Genomic DNA, 17,120 nt, shown 5'->3' on the forward strand with positions numbered 1-17,120 from the left:
TAGAGGACCACACCAGTTATTTTACACCGGTGTTAAATTGGTGGTGTTCGTTTTACACCTATAGGTGTTATTACAACACCTATGGTTGTTACATTTACACTCTTTGGTGTTATGTTCAATCTCTAGGGTATTATTTTAACACCTCAGGTGTGGTCCTTAACACCAACTGGTTTAAGTTTTAACACCAGTTTTTACAGTGTATAAACACAGCCTTATTTTTGTACACAGTTGCATATTTCTAGGACTACATGAATTGAATATGAATCTACTATCTTGAAAGTTGAGTAAACACTTTGTTCAAATTGTCATCAGCGCTAAATACAAGACAAGTGGTAAAACTGCAAAGTTTAAAATTATCTAACTTATCATTCACCACATAGGAAGTACATGTATCCAATTTTTATCAAAATAAACTAAAATCTGATTTTTTAGGGGGTGATTTGGTATTACCGAAATCGACGGGCAATGTGAAACATGGAATGTTGTTCAATTTTGTTACATTTATTTCCTAAAAGTATCACTCAAGTAAAGATAATGTGATAGATAATGGTTCATTAATAAAAATCAAGACATCATCGTGGCAAAGGCCAAATTGTGATGTATTTACAAGTCAATAATGACCTTGACCTTTCGACCTAAAAATCAATAGGCTTCTTGGGATACATGCTAGTATCATACATACCAAATTATATGAGCCTAGGTTATTACATTAAACTGAAGTTATCACCTTTACAAGGATAAGTTAATGGATGGGCGTATAAAAACACAAAGGTGGCTTGTAACAAGATAACAGTCAAAATTTCGGGGGGGGGGGGGGCGACATGGTGGCTAATACCTTTAATTCATCAACAAAATTTTCTTTAATGCTGTGCAGTGTAACAGTGTTTAAATGGCAAGTTAGCCCCATCTAAGTCAAGGGGTTAAGCTTAGTCAACTTTGTGTTCTCACAATATTTTTGCAAAGTGAGCAAACCCTATCTATAGGTATGTGACTATCTGGCCCTACAATATAGTTTGGTTTGCTGGGAAATTACGAGTGAAATTCAGGGGTTAAGAGAAATGGTGAGAAAAGAAATGGAGCTAGTACTGTTGTCTAATCAGAGAAAAGTGCTTATAAATGGCTACCACTAGTTCAGATTTCCTTTTTTTTTAAAACAGGAAGCAGGGTATAAGCAAAAAATTAAGGTCCACGAAAAAAGGAAAAATGAGTATTGGGATAAGGAAAGTCTGGGATTACTGAGGACTGTCGTAAGAAAAGGATCATTAGCCTCTTCGTCAATAAGACATGATTTCATATCACTGTCAACTCACTATATCAATTACTTACACTTCCTTGTGCCTTCTAACATTTGACATTCAGCATTTAGATTGAATCTAATATAGTAGATTCATTATTGAACTAGCTACTTTGGGTAATTAAAATATCACAATAATTCATGATATAGTATTAATGATATCAATAAAAGGGTTTGGATTGCAATAGTTTTAAATGTCAAATAAATCCTTTTCCTAATAAAAATCATTTTGTTTTCTACATTGTGGTGTTATTGAGAATATATAGCTACAATAATAATTACAAGAGCAAAAACTATCTGTCATTTCAATTATATATGTATTTATTATATGACAATCATTTTATTATTATATAAGTGATCTTTTATACAGCATATTACATTTTATTTGTTTGATATGTTTTATTCTCTTCTCCAATTATGAATTTTATGTAATCTGTGTATCATACAACAGCACCAAATATTTACAAAACTGTGCTTTATGCAACAGTTTGAATCATTCTATGAATAAATTGCAACATTAAAAGTTTATAAATATTTACAGATATCTTATAATTGTATTTTAGCTGAAAGACTGTAAATATTTATTCTTAACATGCAGTGGATTTTTACAAAATAAATATGAAAATAAGTTTCGCACATGACTAATCTGGAACCCTGTTTGAAGTAAAATTTTAGAGTTTCAGAAAATATGCCCCAGGCAGTGATCATTCAAGGTTACAGTCCATCTTCAGAAGAATATATGCTTTTCAGATTACATGTTCTTAACCTCTATCATTTAATCCATATCTACTTTGATTTTTTGGAGGGGGGGGGGTGGGAGAGGGAGGTTCACACTCTCTTTCTTAAATCCAGACTGTCACACAGCTCAGAAGTGTTGATGATTTTAACTCAGCACATATTCAAAGTTCTTTCTGTCATTGACTAATGCTTAGTGGTAGTTGGCTCCCATTTAAATGAGGTCCTATCTCAAAAACAGTCAGGATTTATCACGAACTTTAAGAAAATTTGTCATTTCAATTTGCTTTAATTTATGACAGCACTATGAAAGACCAACCAGTCAGTCAATGTTTGTTAATGTATACTTGCAGTGTAGATTACCCAACACAGCCCCTATACAATGACTCACTAGACAAGTTCAAGAGGTAACAGCAAACTTTTGTTAAGATCACTTTTACATGCTTACACTACCAAGTGTATTATCTTATCTCATTTTCATTTCTGATTTATTTGTTTACTTCCTTTCAGAATTTTAAGTAACGGGGTATTTCATATAATCATTAAAAGTGAAATACCTCTGCAATAAAATTAAACATATAATGGTATATAAAGTGTGTACATTGACGAGGCGTAACCTGATATACAAAAGCTGTGTTATTTTCATGTAGTCTACATACTTGAAAGTTTTATTTAACATGGAGGATTATACTTCAGAATATCAATTATCAAACATGATTTTATTCCTGGCATTCCTTATACAAAACTATGTTATTTAATAATGGATTAAATAATCCTGCTGTTTTGGTAACATAACAATTTATTTTGGATATATGGAAACTAAACCTGTTATCAACACAACAGTAACCCACTCAACTATATACTGTAAACTTATGGAGTGCATACATTATGGAGTGGAAGTAATAACATTACACATCGTAAAATTACAAGACACTAAATGAAGATATGTTGCAACATACATTTAAATATGAAAAAAACACACAAATAAAGATTCTTGATTAACCAGGCCGATAGAAAAAAGTCAAAGAAATTAATATTAGTAAAAATATAATCATTGGCACTCTTGTGATTGTCTACAGAATACCATACAATAACTTATTATTGTACAGTATACAGTGTGTCCCACAAAAAACGAAACCGAGATTTATCGATGATTTATCATAACTTAATCATTAATAAAATAGACAAATGACCTACCAATTTAAAGCTTACAATCTCCTCTTTCATCTGAAATTACTTAGATTATTTCTCATTCACGCATGAGTGAGCAAAAACAATTTGAAGAGAGGATACCAAAAAGTCACTTGGCGGGCTGTATCTGGGGTTTCATAAAGAAAACCACATTTTTAAAAAGTTCAATATCTGTTCTTTAATTTGATACCTCAATTACAGAAAATGGTCGAGAAATAACAAAGTTCTGGCAATTTGAAATAAGGCTTGAATTTCAATAATTTCATAAAATGAAGAGGTTTTACAGGCTAGCGTTCAAACTCACTCGACACTCTGTTTTGTTGACGATCAGCCATGCATTACATCTTTTGTTAACCGTGTGATAGCTTCTGTTGGAAATCGGTGAAAACACGTTTATTTAAAGGACAAGTCCACCCCAACAAAAACTTGATTCGAATAAAAAGAGAAAAAATCAACAAGCATAACACTGAAAATTTCATCAAAATCGGATGTAAAATAAAAAAGTTATGGCATTTTAAAGTTTCGCTTATTTTCAACAAAATAGTTATATGAACGAGCCAGTTACATCCAAATGAGAGAGTTGATGACATCACTCACTCACTATTTCTTTTGTATTTTATTATATGAAATATGAAATGTTTTCATTTTCTCATCATTGTCATGTGAAACAAAGTTTCATTCCTCCATGAAGACGTGGAATTCCATTATTTTAACATTTTGTGCTTCAGGCAATGAGGTCCTAATCATCAAATTTGTAAAAATTGAAATATTGTATAATTCAAACAATAAAAAACAAAAGAAATAGTGAGTGAGTGACGTCATCGACTCTCTCATTTGGATGTAACTGGCTCGTTCATATAACTATTTTGTTAAAAATAAGCGAAGCTTTGAAATGTCATAACTTTCTTATTTTACATCCGATTTTGTTGAAATTTTCAGCATTGTGCTTGTCTGATTTTTCTCTATTGATTTAAATCAACATTTTTCTGAGGTGGACTTGACATTTAATGAAATTATGGAAATACAAGCAATGTTTTGAGGGAGCATAACTTTTTTACTTCTTGACCATTTTCTGTGATTAAGGTATCAAATAAAAGAGCAGATATTGAACTTTTTAGGCATGTGGTTTTCTTTTTGAAATTCAGATACTCCCCGCCAAATGAGTTATTGGTATCCTTTCTTCAAATTGTTTTTGCACAGTCATGCGTGAATGAGGAATAATCTAAGTAATATCAGATGAAAGAGGACATGGTAAGCTTTACATTGGTAGGTCATTTGTCTATTTTATTAATGATTGAGTTATGATAAATCATCGCTAAATCTTGGTTTCGTTTTTTCTGGGACGCACTGTACAATAAATGTAGGTTGGGTTATTTTCATGCATATAATTTAATATAACACAACATAAGTTGTTTGACTATGTACATAATATATAAAGATTTACATTGGAGAATAAAATGCAAGGTATAGTTACATTCTACATGGCAAGTAAACACATCTAATAGATTCCTAGGAAAATAAACCCTGGTTACAGATCAGTCTCTAAATGGGATTTTCATTAAAAAAATATACTTGCAAAGATATGTCAAATCATGGAAGAAACTTTCTCATGGAAAAGGTTTTATTTCTAATATGATAAATAAAACACAGGTCAAGAAAAACTTGACAAAATCATAAAATATTTAAGTCACATGACAAAGACTTTACTTCATGATAACGATTGCACAGAGATCTAATAATTCAAAGGTTATAAGCCAATTTAACATAGGATTTGCAACTTTTCAAATCACACTTTTATTGCTGTCAACTAAAAAAAATGCAATTTACATTTTTGTGTTTGACTATGATTTTGGTTTGTGTTTCTTAAATTATCTTTTGGCAACAAAAACAATCAAAATTCTAAAACAACAATACATATATATAAATGGTGATGGTAGATGATAACAACCATAATTGATAAGAATAAACAGCAATGATTACAATAAAGACATATATAATAACAATAACATTACTTTTCATCATTTTCATTCAAATCATTTTTGTTACTATTATTATTTTGTATCATCACCATCAATACACTTATTTATCTATGCGTTAAATTTTCTTAATGTCTGAAACATTTTCATTAGTGGAATTGCTAATTCTCAATTATGATTTGTGCATTGAAGGCCAAACTCCAGTACATGTACAATGTGTCATATTATAGACTCCAGAATAATAAATTAACAGTTATTGCTCAACAGGACATACAACTCCTTGGAGCTTTTTTTATATTCATGATACAATTATACATGTACATTTGTACTTTTGACGTGTCTGAGAAATGCTTGTCACGTATCGAAACCGTAAGTTTTAATTGTTCTTCATAATGTTGACATGCAACTGAAACTTACAATACAATAAGTATAAAATAGAATTATACATAGGCATGGTGGCTTGTTATCTACACCAGAGAATCATCAGTGGTCTGATAATAAAGTTTGTATTGTTTTCATACTGATGAACCTTCATTTTGTTTTGACTGAAAAACCCTGAAAAAAATGAACCCTCAAAGGAAAATGCCAAAAAGACCTGATAAAGAGTTATTGTAATTTTGAGATACTGGTAACATAGCAGAAATATTGGACTATTTGTTAGTGTGAACAAGGCTAATTATTCTGCTTCGAAAGTTTTGCTTGCGTGTCTAATTACAACTCTTCTCAATGCTGAAACTACTTCTTAGAACAATTGATCAAATCAAGGTTTCAACCACAGTATCTATCTTTCTAAATTTAGGTTTGTACTTTTCTTCTGAGCACAGATATACCATAATACTTACTTAGAGATTTAATGTATGCATACAATGGATCTATTGACAATTGTAATTCCTGGATAACGAATAATGTTTTCTAGAAAGATAAGAATATATTAATAACTAAACAGCTTAGTTTTAAGGGTAATTTCATGATTAATACATTCATGAATATAAACACTCAGCAATGACTGAATGAACGCAGATAGGCAACAAAGGAATAAACCCTAAATGCCTAATCATGGTAAAATTTCATTACCAATTAGGAAAATGATTCAGTCAATCTTACATGCACAGCTTTAATTTTATGAAAGTTCAAGGAATGATATAAGACACAAACTCAGTTTAATGATATTGCTGAATTGAGTCTGATAATTAACCACAAATATTATTTGCTTATAAAGAAAGCAATCTTGATTATCTTGCAAATTTTATGGTTATACATTTGCTGTTCAGAGAGTAATATATATGATTAATATGAGCAATAAAAACTAAATCCTGCTTCAAAGAGTAGAATGAAGACTGCCCTCTATTGGCTCTCTATTTGGTCTTTGATCATTCTTTAGCAGCTGGAAGCTGTGATCTTCATAGCAGTGTTGTTATCTGATTTGCCAACCAGTATACGTAACTTATCACCAGTATTCTTGATCAGATTCATTGCACTGATGATGGACAAAAAAACAAAGAAATTTGAAGAAAAATTAATAGAAAAAGACAATTTATCTGGTTCCATGCAGAAGGGCTGTGCTACATAATATCGTATATGTGTGTAAAAAATAGTTTTAACAATCAACTTTTGAGTAAATTATGTTGTGGAAATTTATATGATACATGAACTGCTATTTTTTTTTCATTCCATGGTTTTCTTTCTTATTTTTCTTGAACTCCCATTTTCCTCTTATTTTTCTTCATATTAAAGATAAATTCCAGTTCTGGTAATGATCTCAAAATGACTTTTTACAGAATCCAATATAATGACCACCCAAGTGTCCGTTTGTATGAATAAAAAATATGTGGCAAAGGATTCTGGAAGAAATTGAGTAATTGCAGAGAAATAAGCAAAATAAGCGCGGATTCAGTCACTTCCGTCGGATCTTTATTCCAGCAATAATAATACACTGTCCCACGTGTGCCTATCCGTGTTGGTGATCTTCAGTGTGAACATTTTTCATCGTAGATTTTATGATTTCACAAAGTTCAGTTTATGTAACTGTACCAGATCTAGTTCCACGATGATATAGTCATACTTAACCTTGGTTTTACACACTTTCTCATGAAATCAGTGTTTACTGCAACTACTGGCAATTCTCTTTAACTTTTATTTTCTTGATGATTTCAATTGTATTTTCTTCCATGCTTCCATGACAGGTAATCTCAAATTGCATATCAATTACAGATATTTATCCGCTTTGGAATTAGGAAATCATTTCAATACAGGTATATAGCACAGACTTTCAGAATGAAAAATAAGAGTTAAGGAGAACAGGACAACTTATTAAAAACTGTTTTTGAATATTAAACATATTCTATGTTGCTCAGTATTACTTTAAAATACAAAGGTGGTATTCTGAAATTCAATCTGTAACTTTTCTCATTTCATCTTCAAAATGAAATTTGTTCTCTGCAATCACTTTTAATCTCTCAGTTAGAAATTGGTATTAATTGAAAGTAAAGACAATTTTGTTATTTTGATATTTAGTTTGATAATTTTCATACAATATGATTATGTATGTAAAAACTTTGTAAAAACTAGACACTCTAAGTACCTCTACTTCTGATCTATCATAGTCTACCCCTACTAGACACTCTATGTACCTCTACTTCTGATCTATCATAGTCTACCCCAACTAGACATTCTAAGTACCTCTGCTTCTGATCTATCATAGTCTACCCCTACTAGACACTCTACGTACCTCTACTTCTGATCTATCATAGTCTACCCCTACTAGACACTCTAAGTACCTCTACTACTTACCTATCATAATCTGCCCCTACTAGACACTCTAAGTACCTCTACTACTTACCTATCATAATCTGCCCCTACTAGACACTCTAAGTACCTCTACTACTTACCTATCATAGTCTACCCCTACTAGACACTCTAAGTACCTCTACTACTTACCTATCATAATCTGCCCCTACTAGACACTCTAAGTACCTCTACTACTTACCTATCATAATCTGCCCCTACTAGACTTGTACCATTGACTGCTAGAATCCTATCACCAACTCTGAGTTTACCACATTGGTTAGCTGACCCACCAGGCAGTACCTTACAGATATAGATCCCAGGAGATTTCAACACAGTGTGCTAAAAAAGTCAAATAAAAAAAAGTTTTTATGTAACAATATCCAATTTCTCTTTTAATCATTGCTTTGTGAATGGTTATAAACCTTCCTACATTTTTCTTGGATATTGAGCAAATAATCACCATTAGTGAAGGTGATAGGTAAACTATCACTTTCTAGGCAAGGTGGATGTAGATATCTTTCAAAAGTGAGGCTGAGAAAAGATAACTCAGCAAGGAGGTGATAGTTTTCATTGTCACTAAGAGGTGATTTTATGCATTATATTCCACATTTGGAACCCCTTTAAAGATGAAACCAATATTCGTACTTCTCTACAATAAGGAACTTTGATTAAAACAAATAATAGGTTTCCTCATAAAAATCACTAAGATTGATGCCTTTTATTAATAACAGTCAGTGTGTATGTAAACATCTAGATCATGCTCAAGCAATATGATTGTGACCTCACAAAGGAATTTTATCCTTACAACAAAACAAATGAGGGGCAAGTTTTGTAAAGTTCTCCTAGAAGTGCACATGTATGACTGTAAGCATACATATATATATACACACATATATATAGATCTTGCAAGATTGTCACTGCATGTGTTTGAGAAAAATGGAACAAATAAAATTGAGGGGCAATGACCTCTTATTTTGCATGTACTCAAAATAATCATGACAAGAGTGATGATAATTGGCCCCAACCACCTTTTATCACATAACTGATTTTGACCAATCCGATAGCAAGATTCTAAGTTTGTCAAATATAAATAAAAATAACTATTTAGTCAAATGGAAGGAAGGAATCCATCATTTAATCAATATTGATGTATTTCATACTTTATTTTATGACAAAAACCCCAACAATGTAAAACCAAGTACATAATGATTGTTGTCATAAAACCATACTCTCAAAATACTGCAAGCTTTATACTAACATAGGACTTTATTGTGGCAATATATTTACCAGTAATGGAGAATATCCCAAGCATTCAGGGGGGGGGGGGGTGATTCTTAAATGAGTATTTTTACATCTGTGTGAAGGGTAGATAAAGTCCAATAGTGTTAGTTCTCTTACCAGTCCATCAACTAGTCCAAGACCAAGACCAGACTCTCCCTTCTCTAGATCCACTACAAACACATCATCTATAGAATCCTTGCGTTGCCTGAATGATGATGATGACCATTCACTTTGAGGTGATTCATTGGTCCAACTCTCAGGAGTAGCAAGGCTACCTGTTGACTCTGATCCTGTGCGGTCTTCCTGCCAGAAACTAAGGTCGCTGTTGTCTGTCGGGTATAAAGCATAACTAACATTAGAAAGAACTCTTTGGAAAAGTGAAAGAGGTATTGAACTTTTAATCTTCTTAACATGACCTAAGTTTTCTATTTGAACAGTACATAGTTACAAATCGAATCACAGCCAAGATAAATGTACTGTTTAGTGAAAAACATCCCTCTTTACAGTTGTATTTGCTAGCTTTTAAATGTTCTGTAAAACAAGTGGAGTGCCTCTGGCAGCAGTGCTGACTTTGAAAACCACAATTGAATATTTATTTACAAAAAAAATCACATGTTAATAAAATACTATGTTCATTGACCCTAAATTAAATTTAAGCTTGATCATGTGGCCTAAGACAGATCAGTGATACTTGATTACACCTATGTCCACATTTTATAAACTGTATCCATAAACTTTCAGTTGACGAAAATTAAAACAAAAATACTGGAAATTTGACCTTAAATTACCTTTGACCTTGGTCATGTGACCTGAAACTCATGCAGGATATTCACTGATACTTGATTTCTCTTATGTCTATGTTTCATGAACTAGATCAGTAAACTTTCTAAGTTTTGATCGCAATCAACAAATACCCCCTACGTAGCCAAAGTTCATTGATCCTAAATGACCTTTGACATGTGACCTGAAACTCAGAGGGGATATTTAGTAAATGCTTAATTCAACTTATGTATAAGTTTCATGGACTAGGTCCATACACTTTCTTAGTTATGATAACGTTTCAAAAATGTAACCTTCAGTAAAGATTTCAATGTTGACTCTGCCACTGCTGTCAGAAATGTGGCACCAATTGTAATCTCACTCTGCTTTGCAGGCGAGACAAAAATGAAAGTCAATTTCTATGCTAACTTTGAGCATATCATTATAAAATTATTGAAAAATGTACATTCACTTGCTATGAAATTGTTATTTTCAAGTCTTAAGAATATGTTAAAATACCTTGGCAATCAATCCCTTTAAGAAGTTCCTCTAGCCCTTCTCCATCCAGATCCACATTGTTGTTGCTCATATTACTGCTTAGAGCTTCCCCCTTTTCTGCTCCAATGACTTTCTGATTTTCTTTACTTTCTTCCACCACCCTTCCCTTGTCTCCATTCTCCAGGGTTATCTCAATATCTTTGCCCTCCAGTTTGAAGACGTCCTGTTTAATCCTATCACCTTGCTTTACTGCTTCCTCTCTCCTCTGTTTCTCTTCTGGGGATGACTCAAATCCTAGAGGAGGAGCTATGACATTGAGGTTTCCATTGGTGGCTGGAGTGCGAGGAAGCTGAAAGCCATTCAAAGCTGGTCTTGTCTTTGGTTTGGGAGGAGGTGGAGGTGGTGAGGAATGTTTCTTATGATCAGTAGATGATATCGCTGATGATGAAAGAGATGGAGTTTGCATGGTGATGGTTGATGTTGGGATTCTTGGTGATGGAGGAATAGATGCAGGTTTGGGCGAGACTGGTGGTGGCGATGGTAGGAAAACTTCACCATCTTCCTCTAATATGACATCCTGAGTAATGTGGGATATACCATTCTCTATGTCCATCCGATGAGGCTTGGGTTTTTTATTCTTCAGGATTGGCTTGACAACATGATTCACCGGAGCACCCTTACAGCCATTCTCTGGCTTCCGATCTGCAACCATCAACCTACTACCATGTCCATTCTCACTAATTCCACTCGTCAAAAGAGTTCTTGAACCATTTGTATCAGTATCAACCTTAGGTACCATTGTAGCTACATTTGGCATTGATGGAGAGCTATAACTCTTGACAAGGGGTGGATGTGGCTTATGGTCTGGCAATGCAGAAAGAGATGTCTGTCTTCTGACACTTGGCCTTGCTCTGATGTTCCTTACATTGTTGTTGACTTCCCCATTCAGAGATAATTCCTCCATGAGTTTTTGGCATCTCTGGTCGATTCCTCCTTTTGCTTGATGAATTTTCACACCTTTCTCTTCCTCCAGGTTATCATCAAGAATAGCCCCCGCATCTTTCTCATTTGTAGGCCAAGAAGAACATCGAGATCTGATCTTGGGCATGACTGCTTTTTTCCTTTTGTCCCTAGATGGAATGTCTTCCTCCGGACCTGTTGTCTCTTCGATTGATGACTCCTCATCAAACACCGGTAGATTGATATCTCCATGATCTTGAAGGAAGAAAACAGGAAGAAATGACAAATCATTAATGATTTCGGTTTTTATCAAATATTAATAAGAAAAAGGGCCATTACAAAATGAGCATATTTATCATATGAATAAGCCCATATACCTCATTTTGGTTTAATGTTGCTGAGAGGAAATACACATTCTAATCTCAACATTCCAAACATTCTTACAGGATAGAGCTGTACTCTCAATATTATTACTGATAGCGTGTCCTTTGTTCAATAAAAAGATATCAGGTCATAACCAATAACATTATGACATTCACCCATAGTCGTAAATTTTGTCTATAGAGTGATATCTTGATCTATATATACACACTTAATTATAAAAGTGAGGAGACATACCTGTCATGATTCTGATCACAGGAATGTCATATCGTAATTATGTACTTGAATTCATCCAAATTTGCTATTTATATTATCATATTAATATAATGTAATCAATTGCAGTAAGTAAACCTGGTAGACATCTATCAGCATTCTTATCTCCGGAAAGCCCTTCTAATGAATGTTTCCATCTCCCAATTAACTATGTAATTTATATTGACATTATCTAATTAGAAGCAATCAGGAGACATGACATTTACCAGTCTTTATTCTGATCTTTGGGAATTCTTTATGGAGCGCCTGAAGAATATCTCTGAATCCTGGCAACAGTTCACAGACATCACATCTTAGATCAAGTTGGAAGGCATCCGTAGGCAGAACCAGTGGTGGATGATCATCAAAGCTTACCAGGATTTCCTCTGAACAGCAAATAACAATAACAATAAAATTAACAACAATAAAGACTACAAACTTGCATTGCTGAGCAGAAAAAATGTACTCCCCTAAAAAAAAATGATCGAGAGAAAACACACATAGAAGAAACACAGAGCTACAACTCAAGACAGGAAAAGAAGTAACAAACAAATTTGAAATATATAACTTGAAAGAATTGAAACAAACTTGCCTGGAGTGCAAACTTCGGGTCAATGTTTGTAATCATTCTATGAAGCATATTAAGGAAACAATTCATCTCATCAATTAAAACTCTGAATTGTGTGGAACTGTGCTTCAAATACCCTTAAAATGAGGAGATTGAAAACAGATAGATGTGATCTATTGATTGTGACAGCAGAGGAAGGCGGGATTACACAGATAAAATTAAATTAAAATAGAGAGAGGAAACAAAAAATGATCATGGGACACCATACTTCCAGTAGGGGAGGGAGGACAGGCCAGTCCATAATGTTTAAGATGTGAATATACAAAGAGATAAATGGTTATTTACTTATCATGAGAATGAATGGACAATCAGAGAAACACAGTGAAAAGACACCTCTATTGACCAATAAACAGACAGGCATACACAAATATAAAGAAAAGAAACAAATAAAGCAATGAGAGTAGAGGAGAGGAGTACAAAGATATTGAATATGAAGGATAATGATATGCAAATATTATATAAGAACATTATATCTAGTAATGATGAAAATAAACTTAACATATCATAGAGGGGATATAACCAAAAAAAAAACTACAAAATAAAGAACAAAAAAAAACCCGGCTCGATTGGAAGGAAATTAGAAGTGAAAATAACTAATGAAAAAGCATTTCATATATTAACAGGTAAAATAATTTCCCTAGGTAGATACTGAATGCTATAAATATGAAACAGATCAAAGAAACATGACAATCCAGACCAGAACTATCATAAGCTCTCATAGCTCTCTGAGTACAGTCCAATAACTTGCGGCATACCTCAGGGGTCTGTTCTTGGACCAACTCTGTTTCTTTTGTATATTAATGATTTACCAAGGTCAAGTAACTATTTCACTTTTAGACTGTTTGCTGATGATTCCAATTTGTTTCATACATTTCAAGCTGGAAAATTTGAGATAGATCTGGGAGAAGTGACCCTAGAATTAAAGAAAGTTCTGAATTGGTGTAATGTCAATAGAGTTACTATAAATTTGTCAAAGACAAATTATATGCTAATTAGAGGGAAGAGACAGGCAATTAAGGTAAAAGAGAAAATTCATCTCATGGACACAGAGGTGCATGAAGTAGATGTTACAACATTTATTGGAGTAGACATTGATAAACATTTGACATGGAAAAATCATATTGCAAAAATTAAATTATGCATACGCAAGAAGGTTGGTATTCTATATCGACTGAGACACTTCGTACCACGAAGTATTTTGATTCTGCTGTACAAGACATTCATACAGCCCCACATCACATATAGTATTGAAGTCTGGGGTGGAGCTAGAAAACGTTTTCTAGATTCTATATTATTAATTCAAAAAATGACAGTGCGTGCGATAACATTCAGTACATATATGACAAGATCAGCACCATTATTCAGGGTTCTTAAGATACTTGACATTTACCAACTGTATAGATTATCTATCTGTAGTTTTATGTACGATCTAATTAATACAAATTTGCCACATTCACTGCTGCAATATTGTTCACTGATTAAACATAGATATAATTCAAGGCAAAAGGAAGACGATAACCTGTATGTACCAAAGGTTAGGACAAGCTTGGGAAAAGAGTGTTTATCCTATGTAGGCACAACTTCTTGGAATGAGCTACCAACCAAAATTAGAAAGAAACCATCAAGATCAAGTTTTCGTAAAGCTATTGTCGAACATCTGTTGGAAAAATGAATTTTGATACCATCTATATTTTTCATCATCTAGATATCTTTCATATATGTAAATACTGTTAACTAATTTTGTTAAATTGTTATGTAGTCATTGCTAGCGTGTACTAGTAGACTCACGATTTTCATTCTTAAAAACATGTTTCTATCTATCTAGACTAGAAGGGGCCAGACTTGACTAGCATCCATGCTATTTTCTGGTTCCTATTATCCTTGCTCTTCTATGTATTCATAAATTATTGTCTGTAAACTTGTAAAATTTGTATTATTGCATTGGATAATAAATTCATTCATTCATTCATTCATTCATATAAGTAAGAAAAATAAAAATGTTCCAATCTTCCGGAGTTGATTTGCAGAACTTCATTTGCTGGAATAAAGTCTTTACAACTAATGTTGATTACAAAAGGCTCCTATTACATGTAGTCAGATAATGAATTGGATCTTACAGAAAGTGAGAAGAAATATCTTTGATTTCATTTTTCCCCTCCTGCTCAATGTTCTCATCTGTACCATGGGTAACATACAAACCATATTCACATTTTATTAGTCAGGTAATCTCAGGCATAGGCAAGGGTGACAATCATTTTTAACAGGAACACTTTACAAAAATATGAAGAATCCTACATATATAAATATACCCCTAATAAAGAGAACTTGTAGGTGTTCTTATTAATTGTAATATCAACACAAAAAATGAGTATTGACATCTTACAACTTTTTCTTCAAATGATATATCATATGACAGTTATGAACCAATTGAAGTAATGGGCTAAATATGAGGGTAGTGATCCCTATCACAATGAGTTCTAATTATGAAGATGATTATCCCATTCAGTCATCATCCTATTCTTCAGCTGTGATAATTCTAGTACTTTTCAGCATTGTACATTCATCCTTTTATCATTACCACTTATAATCATTATTATTATTATCTTGATCATTCTGGTGAATATATCTTAAAGGAGAATGAAACCATTGGAACAAGATAGCTTGTGTGAAAACAGAAAAATCAAAGAAACAGATCAACAAAGGTTTGAGAAAAATCGGACAAATAATGAGAAAGTTATGAGCATTTGAATATTGCGATCACTATTGCTATAGAGATAGCAAATTGGCAATGCGACAAAGATGTGTGATGTCACTGATGAACAACTCTCCCCATTACTTTAGTATATATTTCACTTGAATTGCCACTTTTATCACATCTATCCATAGATTATGTGTTCTTTCTACATGAGGGCATGTAATACATATTTTTTAAGAATACATAATGGATAAAGAGTTTGTATCATCGTAAGAAAAAGCAAAAAGAGACATTTTGAGGGTATTTTATAGTCCACCAAAGGGAAAGTTGTTCATCAGTGACATCACACATCCTTGTCGCATTGCCAATGGGAGGATCTCCATAGCATTAGTGATTGCAATATTCAAATGCTCATAACTTTCTCATTATTTGTCCGATTTTTCTCAAACTTTCTTTATTCTTATTCTTTAATTTTTCTGTTTCTACACAAGCCTATTTGTTCCAAAGGTTTCATTCCCCTTTAAACTGCAATGAATGAAGGTGAGCAAAAGGAGAGGTCAAACAAGGCATGGAATCCAGTAGCTTGTACAAAGATAAGAAGGGGGGGGGGGTACAATTTCTTCAGTGCTCATCAAAATATTGAACCTGCTCTCAGCTCAACATATGCATTGGAATAGCAATGAGAACTGTAGACACAAGGATTAAAGACATTGCAAGTTTATTGATCTCATTGGATGATACTATTTAAAACAAATGATAATATGAGATAAGTATTGGGTATGAAAGATTCATATAATTGTGTCTACTCTTTTGTAGATGGTTTGACCCTAAGTGACAATATCCAATTAATAAGTAAAGAAGGGAGGTGGGGTTAAAGATCTATCTATTTCCTATTATTAATTTCAGCCTTTTTTTTTTGGGGGGGGCAGGAACTCATTGTCTACCCTTCTTCACTATCTAGTATTCTAGATGATCTGATCCATTCTGATGATATCAAATAAATACTGGAATAAAGAAAAGACCATCATAAGAGACATGACCCTTCCTCTCTCCTGTCTTTACCAACTCTTTGATCTAAAGTGATGATGAGCAGTAGATTAAGGATAGGAAGTGTAGGGGTTTCCGACGCACCTGTTTTCAATGCAGCCTCTACTTCCTTGGGTGTTGGGAACCAAGCCCTGGGTCTTGAAGCCTGTGAACATCCAATATCATACTCGCTAAGCATCTGATGAATCTGGGCTGCATTCAGCACTGGGAAATCCCGTCGGATTGAGCTCCACTCCGCCTACATAGAAGACAAGAATTCCATCATTCACATCACTTTGATACTTTTACTTAAATTCTGAACTAAATATCATTTACTACATAGAAACTGCAACAATGACATATTTCAAATATTTAACAGTTTTTATCAGTGAATGATTCTGTTTTCTTCACAGCATTGTGCAATGTTAACCTTACATCTACTTTAATACGGGATAATGTTTATTGTATATGCTATGCTATTTTCTTAATAAATGGGTCAGAGTTTTAAAGTAAAAACCCTAGAAGTGAGACCTTTCTCAAATGATGTATGGTGTACATGTATGAATTACATTATTTCATATGAAAAAGGTGTGTTAGCACCATAAGAAATACTAAACTGAAAGCTTTAGTGTCCTTTTCATCAATTGTTCAGCTGGA

At 33.2% G+C, this 17,120-nt stretch overlaps 1 protein-coding gene across 2 annotated transcripts in view; it reads right to left on the reverse strand.

Annotated features, from left to right (window-relative positions):
- Window positions 1–5,902: 5,902 nt before the first annotated feature.
- The window catches only part of LOC121423295 (ras-associating and dilute domain-containing protein-like), a 74,479-nt gene continuing 63,261 nt past the window's right edge, over window positions 5,903–17,120 (reverse strand). Inside the window, exons 7-12 of one of the 2 annotated variants that reach the window (XM_041618635.1) lie at window positions 16,569–16,722; window positions 12,342–12,500; window positions 10,543–11,736; window positions 9,382–9,593; window positions 8,183–8,322; window positions 5,903–6,673 (exon numbers count right to left, since the gene is read on the reverse strand). In XM_041618635.1, coding sequence (XP_041474569.1) covers window positions 6,574–6,673; window positions 8,183–8,322; window positions 9,382–9,593; window positions 10,543–11,736; window positions 12,342–12,500; window positions 16,569–16,722 — 1,959 coding nt within the window. In that variant the 3' untranslated portion in view covers window positions 5,903–6,573. Of the gene's footprint in view, window positions 6,674–7,986; window positions 8,323–9,381; window positions 9,594–10,542; window positions 11,737–12,341; window positions 12,501–16,568; window positions 16,723–17,120 lie in introns of both variants that reach the window. The other variant, XR_005971260.1, reaches the window with a different exon arrangement.

The sequence above is a fragment of the Lytechinus variegatus genome, chromosome 10 (assembly GCF_018143015.1).
Source record: "Lytechinus variegatus isolate NC3 chromosome 10, Lvar_3.0, whole genome shotgun sequence".
In the NCBI taxonomy this organism is placed as follows: domain Eukaryota; kingdom Metazoa; phylum Echinodermata; class Echinoidea; order Temnopleuroida; family Toxopneustidae; genus Lytechinus; species Lytechinus variegatus.